This window comes from Phocoena phocoena, chromosome 5 (assembly GCF_963924675.1).
Source record: "Phocoena phocoena chromosome 5, mPhoPho1.1, whole genome shotgun sequence".
Taxonomy (NCBI): Eukaryota; Metazoa; Chordata; class Mammalia; order Artiodactyla; family Phocoenidae; genus Phocoena; species Phocoena phocoena.
The window spans coordinates 14,285,031-14,302,637 of NC_089223.1; the positions used below are offsets into that span (position 1 = coordinate 14,285,031).

The 17,607-nt window shown below is 42.3% G+C and overlaps 1 protein-coding gene across 1 annotated transcript in view; it reads right to left on the reverse strand.

The window, feature by feature from the left end:
- The window catches only part of UNC5C (unc-5 netrin receptor C), a 394,162-nt gene extending 387,253 nt beyond the window's left edge, over positions 1-6,909 (reverse strand). The window contains exon 1 of the mRNA XM_065877433.1: positions 6,547-6,909. Coding sequence (XP_065733505.1) covers positions 6,547-6,670 — 124 coding nt within the window. The 5' untranslated portion in view covers positions 6,671-6,909. The remainder of the gene's footprint in view (positions 1-6,546) is intronic.
- Between the last annotated feature and the right edge of the window lie 10,698 nt (positions 6,910-17,607).

The following is a 17,607-nucleotide window of genomic DNA, read 5'->3' on the forward strand; positions in this document are numbered from 1 at the left end:
AATATTTAAAATAAGAGAAACTATAAATTTTTAAATTATTGGATTTCTTTTTAAAAACTAGAAAAAAGGAGACAGTAGATCTATTAATATTGCTCAAGGCAAACTTACAGTACTTCAAAAAAGTCATATAAGACACAGCACTGAGTTTCTGTGAGTTTCTGTTCTAGTTTAAACATCCTTGAACTAAGTGAGTGATACTGGAACAATATCCAAGGTCTCAGATTCATGGAACTCTCTTCCACAAATATATAAGCAGTAACAAAACTAAATACAGTCTGAAATCAAAGAAGAGCCCATACATTGCTGTAAGGAGCTAGGTTAAGACAGAAAAAGAATGAGAAATGTGGGGCTTTGTAACTGCAGACCAGGCAATCCAAAAATAAAAGCAGAATGAAAATACTGTAAGAGAAAGATGTGTCTTAACTCTAAATAACATAAAACTCCCACAAATGTCTAGTTTTATCTTAAATTCTGCTAGAAAACAACATTTATACCAAGCATAAGGGAATTCCCTCACTGTCCAGTGGTTAGGACCCAGTGCTCTCACTGCCAGGGCCCTGAGTTACATCCCCGGTCGGGAAACTAAGATCCTGAAAGCTGCATATCTCGACCAAAAAAAAAAAAAAAAATACACCAAACATGAAAAAAATAGCAATAACCATTAAACAAATAGAAGTAATTACATGTGACACTTTCAAAATATATATTACCTAGATTATTCATGTTGTTCTAAATTATGATGCTGAAACTTTCTATTGCAAATATAATTTGAATATATGAAAGTCCTGGTGAATTTGCTTTGCCCTCAAGTCAACCTATTTTTCTATACAGTAAGTCCCCTACATATGAACCTTCAAGCTGAGAACTTTTCAAAGATGCGAACGTGCATTCGCATGTCCAATCGCGTAAGTTATTCACGTGCCTGGTGTACACTGTCACGTGCATGCATCCTCTACAAGTGGTTGTGCTTTTGTGTACTTTATTGTACAGTACTGTATAGAGTACAGTAGTATAATATCCTTATTTCAAGCCCAGGATGTCCAGAAGCAAGCGTAAAAGCAGCGGTGATGTAGCTGGTACTACTGTACTTTACAAGGTACCATACTGTAAAAGTAAAAATGTTTTCTTTATTTTTTGTGTTTGTTCATTTTTTTAATGTACTGTTTGTGTGAAAAGTATTATAAACCTATTACACTACAGTACTATATAGCCTATTATGTTAGTTGGGTACCTTGGCTAACTTTGTTGGACTTCACGACTGCACTCTTGGAACAGAACTCAGTATATATGAGACTTACTCTCTTTTTTTGTGTTGTTTTATCATGTATTGAATTATGCTCGTTAGACACACTTGTGTCTTTTTTTTTAAAGAAAAACAATCCACATTTGCATAAAGGGCTGGTTTTCTCAAAACCATTATCTGAAAACATGGAACTTGCATGTTTTTTTTCATAAAAGTGTTTATGGATTTATGCAGTTATCTTTCAACATTCATTGTAAAGATAGAAAGTCAAGAGTGGAGGTTGTAGCCAGGGCTTAACAAGCTCTGACTTAAAATGGCATTTTTAGAACTGGTATTAGGTTAATTTTCCCAGATTGTGCAGAAAGGAAGAAATGCGGCTATGAAAAGAGAGAGCTTCCCACAGGCCGTTCAAAGAACCACACCATGTCCAGGAGTTTGCAGTACTTTGGAGCATCTCCTCAGACAGCTCCATTTGTTGCTTTGGGGGAAGCAGTGTCTGCAGCAATCCCTCTACTCTGAGTTCAAAATTATTGACCTTTAATTTCTTTAACTTCTAGATTTCTTTGCCCATGGTTTACAGAGTTGGAAGCCAAAGAATTCTGCTCTACATACTTTAGATGTATTAATTCATTCAACCCTAATATGACTTACAGTATATCTTATCCTCATTTTATATCCGAGGAAACTGAGGCACGGAGATGCTAAATAACCCACCAATGGCCACACAACTAGGAGGTGGTGGAGGCAGCATTATGAGGCAGTGGTAACCACTAAACTACCAGGGAGGATGGGCACACACCACTAACAGTCTCTAACATGTGGCTCCCCAAAGCCAGACCGATTATGTATTAAATCTAAGTAAGATTTAATAAGACAGTTACAATGCAAACTCAGCTTTAAGCACAACCCACTTCCAACCAAACTGCCACCCTTAAGTTTCTCTGCACAGAAATCATGGAACTCCTGCTACCACTCACACTACAACCCTAGCTAGTCCTATGTTTACTAACATTGGATGCTTAAATCCAGAAGATACTATACCTATTCCCACTGTTATATTTCAGAAAGTAAATTATGATTGTATGCTTGTGAGTCAGTCTTCCTCGAAGGGTGAAACTGTCTCCTCAACTCTGTGTCCCTAACAAATAGCATACAGTGTGGGACATAATAAATGCACAATAATTGTTCAGAACTTTACTTCTAATAGCATACACTATCCAAATGAGCTAATGGGTTTCTAATTCGTGGGGATGTGAAGAGGTTTGTTTTTAACTGCCACAAACACCAAAGTCAAACTAAAAAAGATATAGGCTAAAAGAGCAAGGGAAGAGCACTGCCTCAATCCCCACCCCACAAGCATCCCCATTATCTCCATGAAGTGGTTGCAGCCTGTAATTTTAATGTTTCTTCTCAGAGTGACTCCCTCTGCTGCTCCAGCAAAGCCATGACCTAAATCAGAGAAGTGCTAAACGCAGTTAAGGCACTCTGGCTATTTGCACTAACTGGAGAACCCAGCATACATTAGAGAACAGTTATTTTTAAGTCTCAACAATAGTTCTAAGAAAGTTTATTTAGGACAGCTCGGTGCCTCCTTCAGGTCCTCAGGGGGGTTGCTCAAAAAAGGAACAGTATGTATTCTGATCAGGACAACCAGACTACAATGGAAGATGCTCTAGGACCCTGTCTTGTTGAATTTGGAATCCCCAGTATCCAGAACACAGAAGGCCAGGAAGTCAATAAATGTTAACAATTTTATGGTTCCTCATTCTCTGCAAGTACTTGAAAAGTTTGCTCTCTGAAGCCTTTTAAGTATTCCCTAAGCTAGAATATATGAAATTATTGTTCTAAACAAAGGTAAACTAGCCTACTTTTCCTTACTGCAAATTCCAAATGTGAATTTATGAATTTACTCTGCTCCTAAAATAGAAAAATATATGGTATACTTGTCATGAAATTCAATCTTTCATGCCAATTGTCTATTTGTACCACACCAATATGCATAAATGCACGAAAGTAATTTTTACTCTTTTCTCAGAATAAGTATATTATTTTAAAAACATTACAAATTATCTTACAATAATAGAGAATTATCCCAATATAATTAGAATCTTCAGTAATTTCCTGTTCTGAGTTTGGTGGTGTTAACACTCATAACACTAGTTGGTGCTAGATAAGCAGAATATCAATGCTGTGTAAATCCAGAAATAAAATGCATTTATAAAACAGGAGGGTACTAATTCTGAAGCAAACTGATCAAGTGCACACGCGTGCACACACACACACCCCTACACACACACACACACACACACACACACACACACACTGCCTTTTCCTGGTAAAATCTTTCATTCTTGAAAGTCAGAAACACCACAAATTCCCTGGAGCTAGGAGTTCCCAGCAGTCCTGAACGAAACAATTAGAACATAGCCAGATAGGAGAAAGCTGTTGCCTAAAGTCTAGAGAATCTCCCAAGGACCTGTTTAAAATGACTGATGTCTTTCTTCAAACCACACTTACAAAATGAAGTACACTCACAAATAACACCCATTCTGCTTTTTTATCTTAAACATCTGTTATTTTCTTGGCTCTCTCTGAAGAGACACATATTTCCTAAAACTTCCAATTTTCTAGTATCTTTCCAACAACAGAATAAAAACCTTTTCCACTGTGTAAAGTGCTTAAATTAACTTTCTCATCTTAACTGCATACATACTTCCATCCATAAAAAATAGTTTATTCCCATCTTTTAAGTCCTCAGCACAAGGAAATCATACCTTGAGGGAGCAACAGCATCTTTGACTTACCTAGTGATCTAGTCCGAAGAGAGAGGAGAAAGGAGAAGACATTAGAAGGAATGGAAGGTCTGACTATCAGAGAATTATAGGAGTGTGACTCTAAGAAGAAAGTGTATGTATTAGTAGTTCAATAGTAAACAGGCTAGGGGAATGGAATAGAGTGATAGTGATAGAAGCTGAAAGTAGGGTTTGGTGCTTTCTACATTTTTGATACCTAACACACAACACAGGAATAGCTGGTATCCTGCAACATGGAGGAAAACAAAGATTAAAGTGGTGGAATAGTGTCTCTCAAAGACCACAGATTCAAACATAAATAGTTTGCTCACCAGGAACTGAAAGAAAAAAACTATACTAAACGGAGAAGAACAGCAGTGAAATGCACACACCCAAAAGAATACATTTAATTATTCCACTTAAGATCAGAAGAGTAGGTTCAATCCTCAATCTCTGGCTTGCCTGGTCTATAAGATGAAAAAAGTGTAAGTGGCAAACGCTCAGTCTGTCCTGACTGTCTTTTCTTTTCATCTCTTCTCCCTTCTTCTTTCAATATTAATCCACTCACAATCTCCTGTCTGATGATCTTTATTGATCCTTTCTCCTACCCAGTCTTTTTAATTTGGCTGTAGGAAGCTCTCGGCAGGGATCCTATGTCTCATATTTGGCATCTTTGGGGACTTTAATTTGTCCTTTTCCCAAACAGTTCTCTCACCGCCTGGTCCCCCTCCCACTCGCACCCTATAGCTTAGTCCTTTGTGCGACCAATAACAGCAGGCGAATTCCACAGGGAGTCACGCGGTTGACTCCACAATTCATCAGGTTGCTCCGTTCAACTTCCAAACACCCCCTCGAAGCACCCTCAGCAGCCGTCCTGAGAACTTCTCCCAATTTCAAGAAACCTGAAATAAGTTTATGATTCTCAGGGGAGACTCCTTTGTAAAATGGACAGGCAGATGAGCTTTAGACATATGACTGAGAAAACCAGGGCCAAACCTCGGGGATGGGAGGCATTTGGCAAGAAGGGAAGGAAGGATTTATGAGCGTGGCTACTTAGCGAGGCAGCAGGACAATTTACTCCCGAAGTAGCTGTGGCTAATCCGCAGAGCCTCGCTGATCACTTACCTCCCGACCCGGAACACACTAGCCTACGCTCAGCGCCCCCCTCCGCCTCCAACGTCCTGGTCCCCAGCGCCTCCGCAGATCTGAGGGGGATGCTGTCGGTAACCTCCGGAGTGTCTAAGCATCTCCGGGGAGTTGAGGCTATCGCCGCACCTCCTCTGCTTTCCAACTTTGGAGCGAGTGTAACCGAGAGGATGGGATGCCTGGATTACCTCCGAACGCTGCAGAAGCCTCCTCCATCCCTCGCACCCCCATCCCAAGGAAGAGCTGAGCTCCCTCCCCTGTGCCAGCGACCGCCACAAAACTGGGCGGTTAAGACCCAGGTGGGCCCTCGGCTTGTCCAGAAGGTGGCGGGGGCACTGGGGACACAGACGACCCGAGAGAGACCCCGGAGAGGGGCGCCTGGGCTCCTTCCTCGCAGTCTCCCTTCCACTCAGCTTCCCAGGCTCGGAAGGCTGGGATTTGCCTCTATCACCTCACCCTCGGAGGGCGAGAAGAAAACTAGGCAGCCAGCCCCCGGGCCTCCCCTTCTCCCTCACCCACCCGCAACTCCTGGCCGAGCTTCTCCCCCATCCCGGTTTTGCCCAGAGCCCCGGACACTTATTTTCAAGCTCAGACGCATCAAATTAAAATGTCAGAGTTATAAAGTGGCCGGTTACCCCGGGGAGTTTCGGCTTTGGTTTGAACGACCAGTCCGTTTCCTCTAGAGCCGGGGAGGGGGGGCGGCGGCAGGGGAGGTACGTTTCTCCGTTGCCGGCTGGGAGGGAGAGCCGGAGAGGAGAGGGTAAGAGGGCGGAGGAGGCGCGCACACCCCGGGGCCTGCAGCGGGCTGCGGCGCGCGGGTCCGGGGGCGCCGCGAGTTCTCCGCAGCGCCCCGAGCAGCAGCCGAGGGCCACCGGCGCCAGCGGGTCCTCGGCCGCCACGGACACGTTTCCGTAGCGGAGCGCCCTTCGGCGTGTGGCGCTCAGAGACTCAGCGAGGATCCGGCAACCCCCGACGTGGCACAGCGCAGGGAGCCTCTGCGCGTCACGGGGCCTCTACTGCAGGCCACGCAGCCACCCGCGCCCAGAGTCTCTCCAAACCTCGCTGTGCGCAAGGTACAACAACGTGTGAGCGTGCAGCAGAAAGTGCAAGAGACACATGCCCGGAGACAGACGTGGGTCCGAAACCCCGCGCGTCCGGGCCCATCCGTGCCCATCTCGGAAGACAGATTCAAAATCATCCTAACCAAAGCTTCTTGACTAGTTGGGAAAGTAGAATTTAAAGTGGTTTCCAGTTGAGGGAGACGAGGCGGGTTAAGGAAGCCAGGGGAAGTGGGGAGGAGGAAAGGAAGAAGGAGGAAAGGAAGAAGCGAAGGGAGGTGGCGCGGAGCTCGGCGGACCCCCTTACCTTGAGCGGCCGAGCCGGTGCCGCTGGCGCTGAGCAGGGTCAGGGCAGGTAGCACGAGCATCTGCAGCACGTATCCCAGCCCCAGTCCGCAGCGGGCCGCTGTCGCCCGCAGACCTTTCCTCATCGTCGACAGAGGTGCGCCGGGGGGAGGCACACACGGAGGAGCGCCGACAGCGGAGAGCCCCACCGGGCAGCAGCGGAATCCGTGCACCGCGAAGCTGTCTGAAGGAGTAACGACGACCGAGCGCCACACTCCACTTTCTCCAAGGGCAGGGGCCAAAAGGGGGTGGAGAGGAGGCGCTGAGGAGGAGTTTGGAGGTCCCGCTTTCCCTGTGCCTGCTAACAGGCGGCTCCGTGAGCGGCGGTTCTGCCCCCACTTGGGAAGTCCGGGAAGGCGCAGGGCGGCCACCTCGCCGCTCCCCTCAGCAGCGGGAGCAGCCGCAGCTCCGCCGCGCGCCGAGCCCGGACTGTTCCCCGGGTCCCCTCGCCTGTGCCGAACACACACAGGCACGCGGGGCGGGGGGCGGGCGGAGGGAGAGGAAGAGAGAGCAAGAGGAGGAGGGAGCGGAGGGTGGGAGTTGTGCACAGTGAGGCGCTCCCGGCTCCAGTCTCGGGGTTCTCACGCGGGCGGAGAGACTTCCCGGCTGCGGCTGCGGCTGCTGGGTGGCCGAAGAGGGTCACCTAGTAGTGCGGGGCGCATGGGCGCGCCAAGGGGTTCGCCCAGGAGGCGTGGAGGGCCCAGCCCAACTCCGCTAGGATGTAAGAGGCGGCGGGAGCGCGCCCGCCCGCCCGCATTAGGGAAACGAGGACTGCGGGAGCGGCGTGCCCGGAGCCGGAGGTGGAGAGCGGCTGTTGGTTTCTCTGCGGAAGCTGAGGCGAGAGCGACCTGAGGAACGAAGCGTACTGGGAGCGTGGGAGCGCGCCGGCCTCACGCTGTGCGCCAGACCCGGACTTCGAGAGCGCAGCGGGCGCGCCCTGAGCCCCTTGGCTGTGTCCAGTCTGCCGCCTCCCAGCTCCTCCACGGCGCCGCCAGAGCCTGAGCCAGACTCCCCGGGACTGGACTCGCTCTAAGACTTCGGGTCTTGCGGTTGATTAGGCGGGGGTGGGGGCGGGTGGGGGTGGGGTCGGGCTCGAGCTGAAGTCCTGCGGTGCCGGGAAGAAGGCATGAAGCTTTTGCAGAGCCCCAGCCCGCGGCAGTCTTGGAGTGGTCAGCGCCACTCAGACTGCTTTATGCTCTGGGTGCTTATGACTCCTCTGTAGTGGAACAGAAACCAAAAGCTCAAGGAAAACTCATTCTTCAACAGAGCTTTATTTTCGTGCATCTTGGTGGCTGGCAAGGTTGAGTATGTAAAGAGTGGTGAGATGAAACCGGAGAAACTCCCAGAAACGATGCACAACAAAATTTGTAGATACTCACTTAAAGTGATGGTGGAACCTATGACATGTTTTCCAGATTCCTAACGGTGTGTGTGTAAGGACTCAAACTGCAGTGCGTTTTTATTATTTTTCCTCAGGAAAGAATTGCCTGGGTAGCTAAGTCGTGGATCCCTGTTGTAATGGTGAAGGGGAAATGTAATAATGGGTGGATAAAATAAGGAAAGGCTGGACAAAAGGAAAGTGGATGAATGGAAAGTACAATACACATTGGCACACTGACCTTCCAGGAAGAAGAAAACCACTTCCCAAGATTATTACATTTCTAAACTAATATTAAATAATATATCAGAGAAATTTTAAGCTCTTGGTGCCAAGGGGGCAATGTGTAAACACACACACAGGCAGGAAGCTTGTGGTCTCATCTTGGCTGTGGTCCTAACTCATTCTGTCATCCTGGACAGGTCAGGTGAACTGCATGTCTCAGTTTCTCCATCTGTGAAATATTTTATTAGGTAGTTTCAAAGTTAACCTCCATCTAAACCTCTAGCCAATAAGACCTGTCTTGGATGAGTCTGGTAGATCTGAAAAGGTCATTCTTGGCAAAGACATTGACAAATCTGGCCACTTCCTATTTCTGTGGAGGCACAGCCTGCCCTGCTAAAATCACTTCTTCTCCCTCTTCAGCTTCGCTACACCAAGATACCAAGATATTTTGGTAAGAAGATCAGAAGTTCCTGTGTCAGACTGTCTGAGCTTAATTCTTAGCATTTCGTATTACTAGCTGACCGCCATTGAAAAATAAAGCTTGATGCTTCAGTTTCTTAATCTGTAAGATGGGTCTATTTGCAGTAGCTATCTTCTAGGTTTTTGTGAGAGATAAATGAGTTAAACGTGTGAAGTGCCTGACACATAAAATTGTTAGCTCCTGTTCTTATTTTTGAGGAAAGATTCCCATCAGCTGCGTGCTGGCTAGACCAGTGCTGTCCAACAGAACGTTCTGCAGTGAGAAACATATTTGTATCTATGCTTTCCAAAATGGTAGTCATTAGACACATGTGGCTATTGAGCACTTGCAATGTGACTAGTGTGAATTGGGAATTTTTATGTAATTAATTAATTTTAATTGCCACATGGCTAGGGGCTACCATGTTGGACAGTGCAGCTTGGCCACTGATAACGTCATTTATTTTGAGCATGGCATCAATAGAAAGGCTTCTGTTTATATTTCATACCTGTCCTTACAATTTTTTCCAAGAAGGACAGCAGCTTAAATACTAAGAAACCCTCACGTATACTCATTCTATTAACATCTAAAATTTGTTTATTCATTTGCAATTTTATTGGTTATCTTTTCCAACTAGAATTTAACTCTTTAAGGCAGAGACTTTGCCTTGTTCACCATTTCAGCCCCAGCTCCAAACACAGAACCCAATGTAGAGTTAGTGCTCAGTCAGTATTGGTTGATTGATTGCCAGAAAAGCTCAGTAGAGAAGAATCCTCAAAGTCTAGTTAGTTAAATAGAATTAAATTGTTACATAATTCTATTTGGGTTATTGAAGTGCTCAATGACAGACACTGCATAAAATTAATGCTTTGAAAGAAAGAGTAAGAGACAAGGGGAAAAGTAGTTCAATACTGAAGTTCAGTCTATAGAGAGCAGGAGAAGGTTTTGAGAAATGGTATGTAGAGATGAGGTGGGAAAGAGGGAAGAGTTAGTGCACAAGAACAAGGACAGAAAAAGTACCAGCAAATCAATCAGCTTTACCAAACAGGTGACTTTTCTGAAATCTGTAACTGCAGATGGAACTTGCCTTGTGTATCAACATCCTGCCTAGTATTTTTTTATGGACGAGAGAATGCAGTGTTGCATAGGCCTCTGAGCTAGAACTGCTAACTTACCTCACTTAGATCTGGGCTCACATGTCACTACTTAGAGATTCCTTCTCTGACCAATTTACCTAAAATAGCACCTACCATATCACCCTCAACAGCATATACCTGCTCTGATTTTCCATATAGTACTTATTTTATAAAAAACATATATGCTTATGTTCAAGTATACATAGATGTATGTATGTATACGTCTATGTATGTGTATAGGTATATGTATATCTGTTGAATACTCTCCAAAAGAATGTATGCTTCTCAAGGGGAGGAATTTTTTTTCTTAACACTTCGCTGGTCTATACCCAGAACCTAGAAAACAGCCTGGCTCATAATAGTTGGTCAATAAACATTTCTTCAACATTGAATGGATGAATGAGAGCCAATGGATCTTAAAATTAAGTCCTCAATTAAAACTTCTTTTATTTCCCCCAAGACAAATTTTCAAATTATGAATAGGGTTTTCTAGTTGTTGGCTATAATCATATTGGGGCAAATTTTCACAAAAATGAATTTAACTATGACTTTTTCAGGATTGGAATACTGCAGGTGTTTAAGGAACAGACATGAAATTCATCTCATTCTGAAAAATAAAAAGCTTCATTTAAATCCATGTACAAGGGCTTCCTTTTTCTTGGCTGCAGTGAGTGGAGAATTAGCTCTGAGATAATAAACACCACTGACAGGTGCTAATGGGAATTAAACATGCAAATCCCTGCATATCCCTCCAGAAATCTACACCTAGAAAAGTATGCTATTTAGCATGTAGGCTGCTTAGTTATAGTATTATTTACTCTAAACTAGTATGGAAAATGTTTCCAGCTTAAGGCTTAAGACATAAAAAACAGTGAAAATTTATTTTAATTATAGAAATATTTTCTTTCATTTTATCTCATATGTTTGATTCCCCATTTTTTGTCTTTTTATATATTTTTAAAAATAAATCATATCAGAGATATTATTAACTGGCAACATATAAGAAGGAGGATTTTAGTGAATATAAAGAGGATAGTGATGAGGAAACTCACTTAGGAGTTGGCGGTTCATAGGCCTCAGGTAAAATTACTGATAAACATCAACTGAGGAGAGCCAGATGGTCCAGATTCAATTGATTCAATGCCCATTCTCTGCCTCAGCCCACAGAAGGAAATTTGGCCTGCCATAAACCCATACACTCTGGGGCTTTATGCTTTATATTAATTGTATTAGACAAGACCCTTTAGGTTGCAAGTGAGGGAAACCCAACTCAAACCACCTTAAGCAAAAGAGATAATTTATTGCTGTACATAACTCAAAAGACATAGATAGGGCTTCCCTGGTGGCGCAGTGGTTGAGAGTCTGCCTGCCGATGCAGGGGACACGGGTTCGTGCCCCAGTCCGGGAAGATCCCACATGCCGCAGAGCGGCTGGGCCCGTGAGCCATGGCCGCTGAGCCTGCACGTCCGGAGCCTGTGCTCCGCAACGGGAGAGGCCACAACAGTGAGAGGCCTGCGTACCGCAAAAAGAAAAAAAAAAAAAGACATAGATAAAAATATCTACGTTAATAATGGCTAGTGTTTATTGGTCACACACTGTGTGTCAGGCACTGTGCTAGGCTTTTTACGTGTCCTATCTCATTTAATCCTCAAAATGAAGATTAAATTAAAGTACTATTATTATCTCCATTTTATACATGAGGAAACAGAGGGCTTAAGTAACTTTGCCCAGTCTGATTTCAGGGATCATGTTCTAGATCCAAGAACTTAAATACCACCGCTCACAGGACTTAGTCCCTCCCCAGTTTCCCCTAGTCTCTTAGTTCTGATCTCCTCTGTTTTCACAAACCCATGGTGTCCACACTGGGATGTCTGGCAGCTCCAGGTTTATAGTGTCTTTAGCATTATCGGTCTCAGCAAAAAGAGCACTCTCATTCCCATCTAGCGGACAAAATACCAGAATCATGACCCTGGCCTATCTTGGGACACATACCCAAACCTGAGCCAATCACTGTGGCCAGGTGATTAGAATATACTGAGTGGCAAGGCCTGGATCATGTGCCAATTTTGGGGACCTGGAAACTTGGATTGACAGCAGGGAGAAGGGGTTCCCCGAGAGGAAAATCAATATACTGAGAAGGAATAATTAATATGAAAGAACAGATGCCAAGAAAATGGATGTAGGGCAGATAAAATAACTATGCCTATTCTGTGGTGTGGAAGGGGAGAATGAGTTCTTCTTCAAGCTTGAGTTTTGTCCCATAACACATCACTGTACCAAATGAAGAGCTGAAGGACAGCTCCTAGTAGATTGCTTTTTCCATTAATTGGGAAAATTGAGTACTATTCAATTCAGTTCCATTCGGTTCAAAACAATTCAATTAAGTTCAAGTCAACTCAATTCAATTCAATTCAGAAAACTTTCACTCAGCCCCTGTTACATTGAGGCTCCATTCCAGGATCCCTGGCAAAGAACACTCATCAGTAAGTGTCCTTGTGCATCAAGGGTTTACAGTCTAACAGATAATATAGATGAATAGACAAAAGGATTTCACATAAATACAAAAATAAGGTGGAAATATAAAGATATGAGAAAATCTTAACTAGGGGAATCTGAGAAGAAAATTCCCCAGAAGGAAGACTTAAGCACTTGTGTATCAGTAATGATAAGCTTAACACAAAAGGTGTATTCATCTCAAACAATAAGAAATCTGGGAGTGGGCACTTCAGAGCCACTTTGGACTAAAAGCAGCTCAGTTATGCTCTTTTCATGGCTTGGCTCCGTGTTCCACAATGTGTGACTTACATTCTCACAGTTTCTTGACGGCTTTTCCACCTCCAGGCATCATGGTCCACTTCCCAGGCAGGAAGAAGAAGGAACAACAGGCCCTAGGGGATACAGCCAGCATAGCTGCCTTCCAAATCACATTTCTGGAACTTCTCAGCCCAAGAAGTTTGCATTTTCTCAATGGCCTGTCAAATGACCCTCCTAGACCAGTCATGTGTAGTGAATAAGGAAAAGGGTGCTGTGAACGCTGGCTCGATCATCTATGTTGGAGACAATTTTATTGGAGAGAAAGGATAAGAGGAAGGCACAAAGAGAAAAACATGAAGACAGAAGATGACAGTTCATTTAGAGAATTGTAAGTAGATGGAAAGTCATTTTTCTGTTTTTAGTTGAGTAAAAGGGAGGAAGTGTTTTCTATCATGCTGGGAAATAAAAGGATGAAACAGACTGTATTCTTCAGTCCACTAGAGATTATTTTTGAAAATTTAGGAGGTGTGTAGCCCTGAGATAGCATCTTCTCCTCAAGGACTTTATAACTGAGGTGTAGATAATATTTACAAAAAAGAAGAAATAAAACAAAAAAAGGAAAGGTAACACAAAAGATTGAAAAGAGAAAGGAGAGAGAGAAAGGAGGAAGTAAGGATACAAGGAACAAAGGAAGGAAGAAAGGCAAAAGGAAAAGTAGGAAGAAAATAAAAACAAGAAATAAAGGAAGAGAAAGAAATTCCAGGGTGATTTGTGTAGCAGGCTGTAACTGCTGTAAGAGGGAGAAAACAATGAAAGACCCGATAAAAATTAGAAGAAAACTAATAGAATATGTAATTTAGAATATTACTGGGGATAGATATTATAACTTCTTGCTGACTAGAGCCCTTCAAATACTTCATTTTATTTTAAATTTATCTGCCAAACTGGACCACAGTTGTTTTTTTTCATGTTACAGATTGAAGAAATAAGATACTTTATGGAATGGTGGGAAGATTCTGAATCAGGAAATACAGATTTAAGTCTCAATTTATCTAAGTTATTTACTCTGATATTCCTGCAACTTCTTTTCACTTTAATTTCTTTGTTATAAAAACCAGAAACAATATGAACACATAAAGTGCCCTGAAGATGAAATGTGTGTGAAGGTGCTTTGTAGTGTGTCTGTACTTAGGACATTATTATGATATGTTCTGTATTGTCCATAGTACTTAACTTGCATAATCATCAAAGGAATAACATTAGTGATGTGGCTCTCCATACATGAATTATACCTTCTAAGTGTAACCCTGGAGCTATTCTCAGTATCTTCCTCACTTGTTCCCACACCTATTCCATTACTAAAATCCAGTTTTACTCCTGATAGGTCTTGGAGACCTATCCCATTATCTACAACACCACAGCCACACAATATATTGGCATGTTTTCAGTGATCTCTCGTAGTTACTTCCTCAGTAGCTAGTCTGCCCTCACACCACAGTCCATCGTCTCCACACACCCCAGAATGACCTTATAAAATGCCAATCCTGTCATTTGACTGTCCCCAAAACCTGTCCATTGATTCCTCATCGTCTTAGGCCCCCTTTCTCAAAGTCCATTACGGGGAACTCCTGTCCTTAAAAAAGGAGTTCTGGAGTAAGCATATCGTGCTAGATTGCATTATTCCAGATTTTTACTCCTTTTCTGTTAATAGATTTGCCTTTTGCCTTTGAAGTCCCACTCACCACAGTGGGATGGACTTCTCTGCCTCACTGATGGCAGCTTAGCCATGGGACTGCCTTTTGCCAATGAATGTGGGCAGTCGCTGCAGAGTGCCAGTTCCTTCCGTTGCATACTTCTACTCATTTTGATGTGCTCCTGCCACTAGTCATGAGAAGAACATTTCCCAGGTAGCCACTCAGAGTGAGTGAAAGACCCATGAAGAGATGTGTAGCCTGGAGCCTGGTGCCTGCATCCAGCTCAGCTTAACTGAGTGGTAGCAGACCCAATGACCCACAAGCAAGAAATTACAAACAAAAACAAAAACAAGCTTGTTGAGTTCAGCTACCAAGTTCTGGGGTGATATTTTTATGCAGCGGTATCATAGCAAGGAGTACCTGATATGCATAGTGTGAGAAATCATGTCCTCAGATTAAGTTAAAGATAAATCAGATGGTAATCTCCCCTGTGGTGCTAATAAGCTAGTAGAAAATAAGACGGAATAGAGAACTAAAAAGGGTGACTCTGAGAAGTGCAGTGGGAAGGTATGGAAACATAGCTATGGTAGGTGAGAGGAAAGAGGACTTCAAATTGAAATGACTTAAATGAGAGCACATTAGGCCTAGGCCTTGAAAAATAAATAGAATTTGTGAAGTTGGAAAGGTTAGCGTTTCAGGCAGAAGAAACCACTGGGGCAAAAGCAGGAAAGAAGGGTAGAGCGTGGATGTCAAATACTGAGTGGCTTTGTCTGGAGTCCAGAAAGCTTTATGCTTAATGTCATTACTAATTGTCATTTTAAAAAAATTCTTACAGTTAACATTTTTGAACTCTCAGTAGTCTGACATCTTATACATATATTCATTTGATACACACTACAATACTCTATATGAAATAGGTATTATTAATACCCTCACTTCAAGGATGAATAAGGAAGTCACGGCTTAGAGGAGTTGAGTAACTAGCGTACCTAAATTAGTGTCACATTGGGATCTGAACTTAAGTTTGTCTGGATACAGACAAATACAGCAAGGTAAATTTGGACAGGAAGGTAGGGCTAATTTTTGAAAGGCTCTTTGTAGTTTGCTAAGTGGTCTATCCTACATCATGCATTTACTAGAAAGGTACCAAAGGGCTTTGGCCAATGAGATACTATCATGACCAAGTCTTGTATTAATGTGCAAAATGAATTAAAGTGGGAAGAAAAGTCATGGAGTCTTTTCTAATAATTAAGATGAAAAGCAGTGAAAGCCTGAACATAATAAGTAGCAAAGAGAAGAATGGCACATTCAGTTGGGATGGTGGGTTACTAATTCCAGAACACAGGGTGACAAATTTATATCATTAAATATTCATGATATAATTAAGAATAAACTATGTAATCCCCCAAAGCTACTTGCAACAGTAAACTATCCTCAACTTAATTAAAGGCATTAAAGAATTAGAAATACGATTTAAAGGGTGAGAGGGTCACATTAATTTCCTAGGACTACTTGGGACTTGAAGTGGTTTGTTCAAGCAATATTGCAATAATTCACTAAGATTTTGATTATATAACAAGAGTTTTTTCATAGTCCCTAATACTGTGACTGACACAGAAAATGTAATTGATAGACATTTAAAGAATAAATGGATAACAATTATAAGAAACTTTTAAAATATATAAATTAAATCAGTTATTATATACTAGAGATTTTTACTTTCAGTTTTTTCCCGAATTTTTTTGTGAGTTCACTGTTATAAATGTGTTGTGATAACATAAATTATAATCTAGAATTCAGCCCACAAAATCACGTTTATCATGCATAATTATATGGAAAACAATGATATTACAGCATATGCAATTTTACCAAAAATTTTAAAAAATAATTTATAATTAAGTCAGACAAAAAGTAAGACATTTGATCTTTGTGCTTATGGTATAAATAAAGAAGAATGAGGAAGAAAAGGTAAATATTATTGAGATTCCTAAGTTTATTTCATGATATTTCCAACAATGCTCAACAATGAAGCCATTTTTTTCTACTTCATGTTTAATTTCAGTTGGAAATAGGGACATTTTATTTTCTTTAACAGAGATGTTGCACTAGTGTTAGCTAGCCTCATGTTGATCATTGTTGTTTTTTGTTTATTTTTTGGTTAAAAGTTTTCATTACAAGGAGCAAAGAAGGTAAAGAAGGAATACTTTTTTTTCTTATAAAATTGAGGAAAACAAATGAAAAATTCAGGGAAAGAAAGAAGGAGTAAAATAATTAAAGTGAGAATTTTCCAGAGGTATTTTAAACAGAACTGTGTGAAACAAGTTAAAAAGCCTGAGATGAATAGTGAGGAAGCAAGAATGGTTCAGAAGATTACCCACACGGTCCACCAGATGGCCCCATGGGCCAAGAACAGCCTGGTGTTGTAGAGTAGAATTCAGGGGGCAACCTAGCATTAAGATTTATGAGAATATTATAAATAACCACTCTTAAGAAGAAAGGCCTTAAAGCTTATTTGCTTGCTTGTTTACATGTGTTTGTTCTCTAGACTTTGAGCTTCTTAAGAAGAATTTTCCCCTACTGTAACAATATTTGAATCATCAACATCACCTACCCAATGCCGAAGTGTTAGAAGACCCTAAGAGTGACCACATAATGAAAAAAAAAGTCTAAAAATAAGTAAATGATAGAATAATTTATGTACATTTTAATCAGTGCTATTTTGTTGTTGTTGCTGCTTGCTATTGTATTTCTTTTTAGGACCAACCAGAAATATCTTTTTTTTTTTTTTTTTTTTGCGGTACGTGGGCCTCTCACTGCTGTGGCCTCTCTCATTGCAGAGCACAGGCTCCGGATGCACAGGCTCAGCGGCCATGGCTCACGGGCCCAGCCGCTCCGCGGCATGTGGGATCCTCCTGGACCGGGGCACAAACCCGTGTCCCCTGCATCGGCAGGCGGACTCTCAACCACTGCGCCACCAGGGAAGCCCCAGGAAGATCTTTTTATGATTATTATTCTCAAAGATAAATTTCACCCTACATTTTTGACACTAGTAGATCAAAGGGAACCTCATTCTTCACAGACTTTTTGTTTGTTTGTGAATATATTGGTTTTTAAAAATACAAGGAGACCATTTACAGGCAATGGTTTACTTTTCATTTTATTGACCTGTCTAACCAAAGGCTACCAATTGTGCTGGTTTATAGATTGAGGAATCTATTGAGCAAATTTGTGGTTGTAGGAGATAGAGCCAAATAACTTGAAAAAAAATCTATTTGAATATCTGAGAAGGCTAAAATCTCTCAAGAAAATGAAAATAAGTTATTTGAGGAGGGGTGTTAGCATCTGGATCCTGGTGTGGGAACCGTACCTCTGCCTC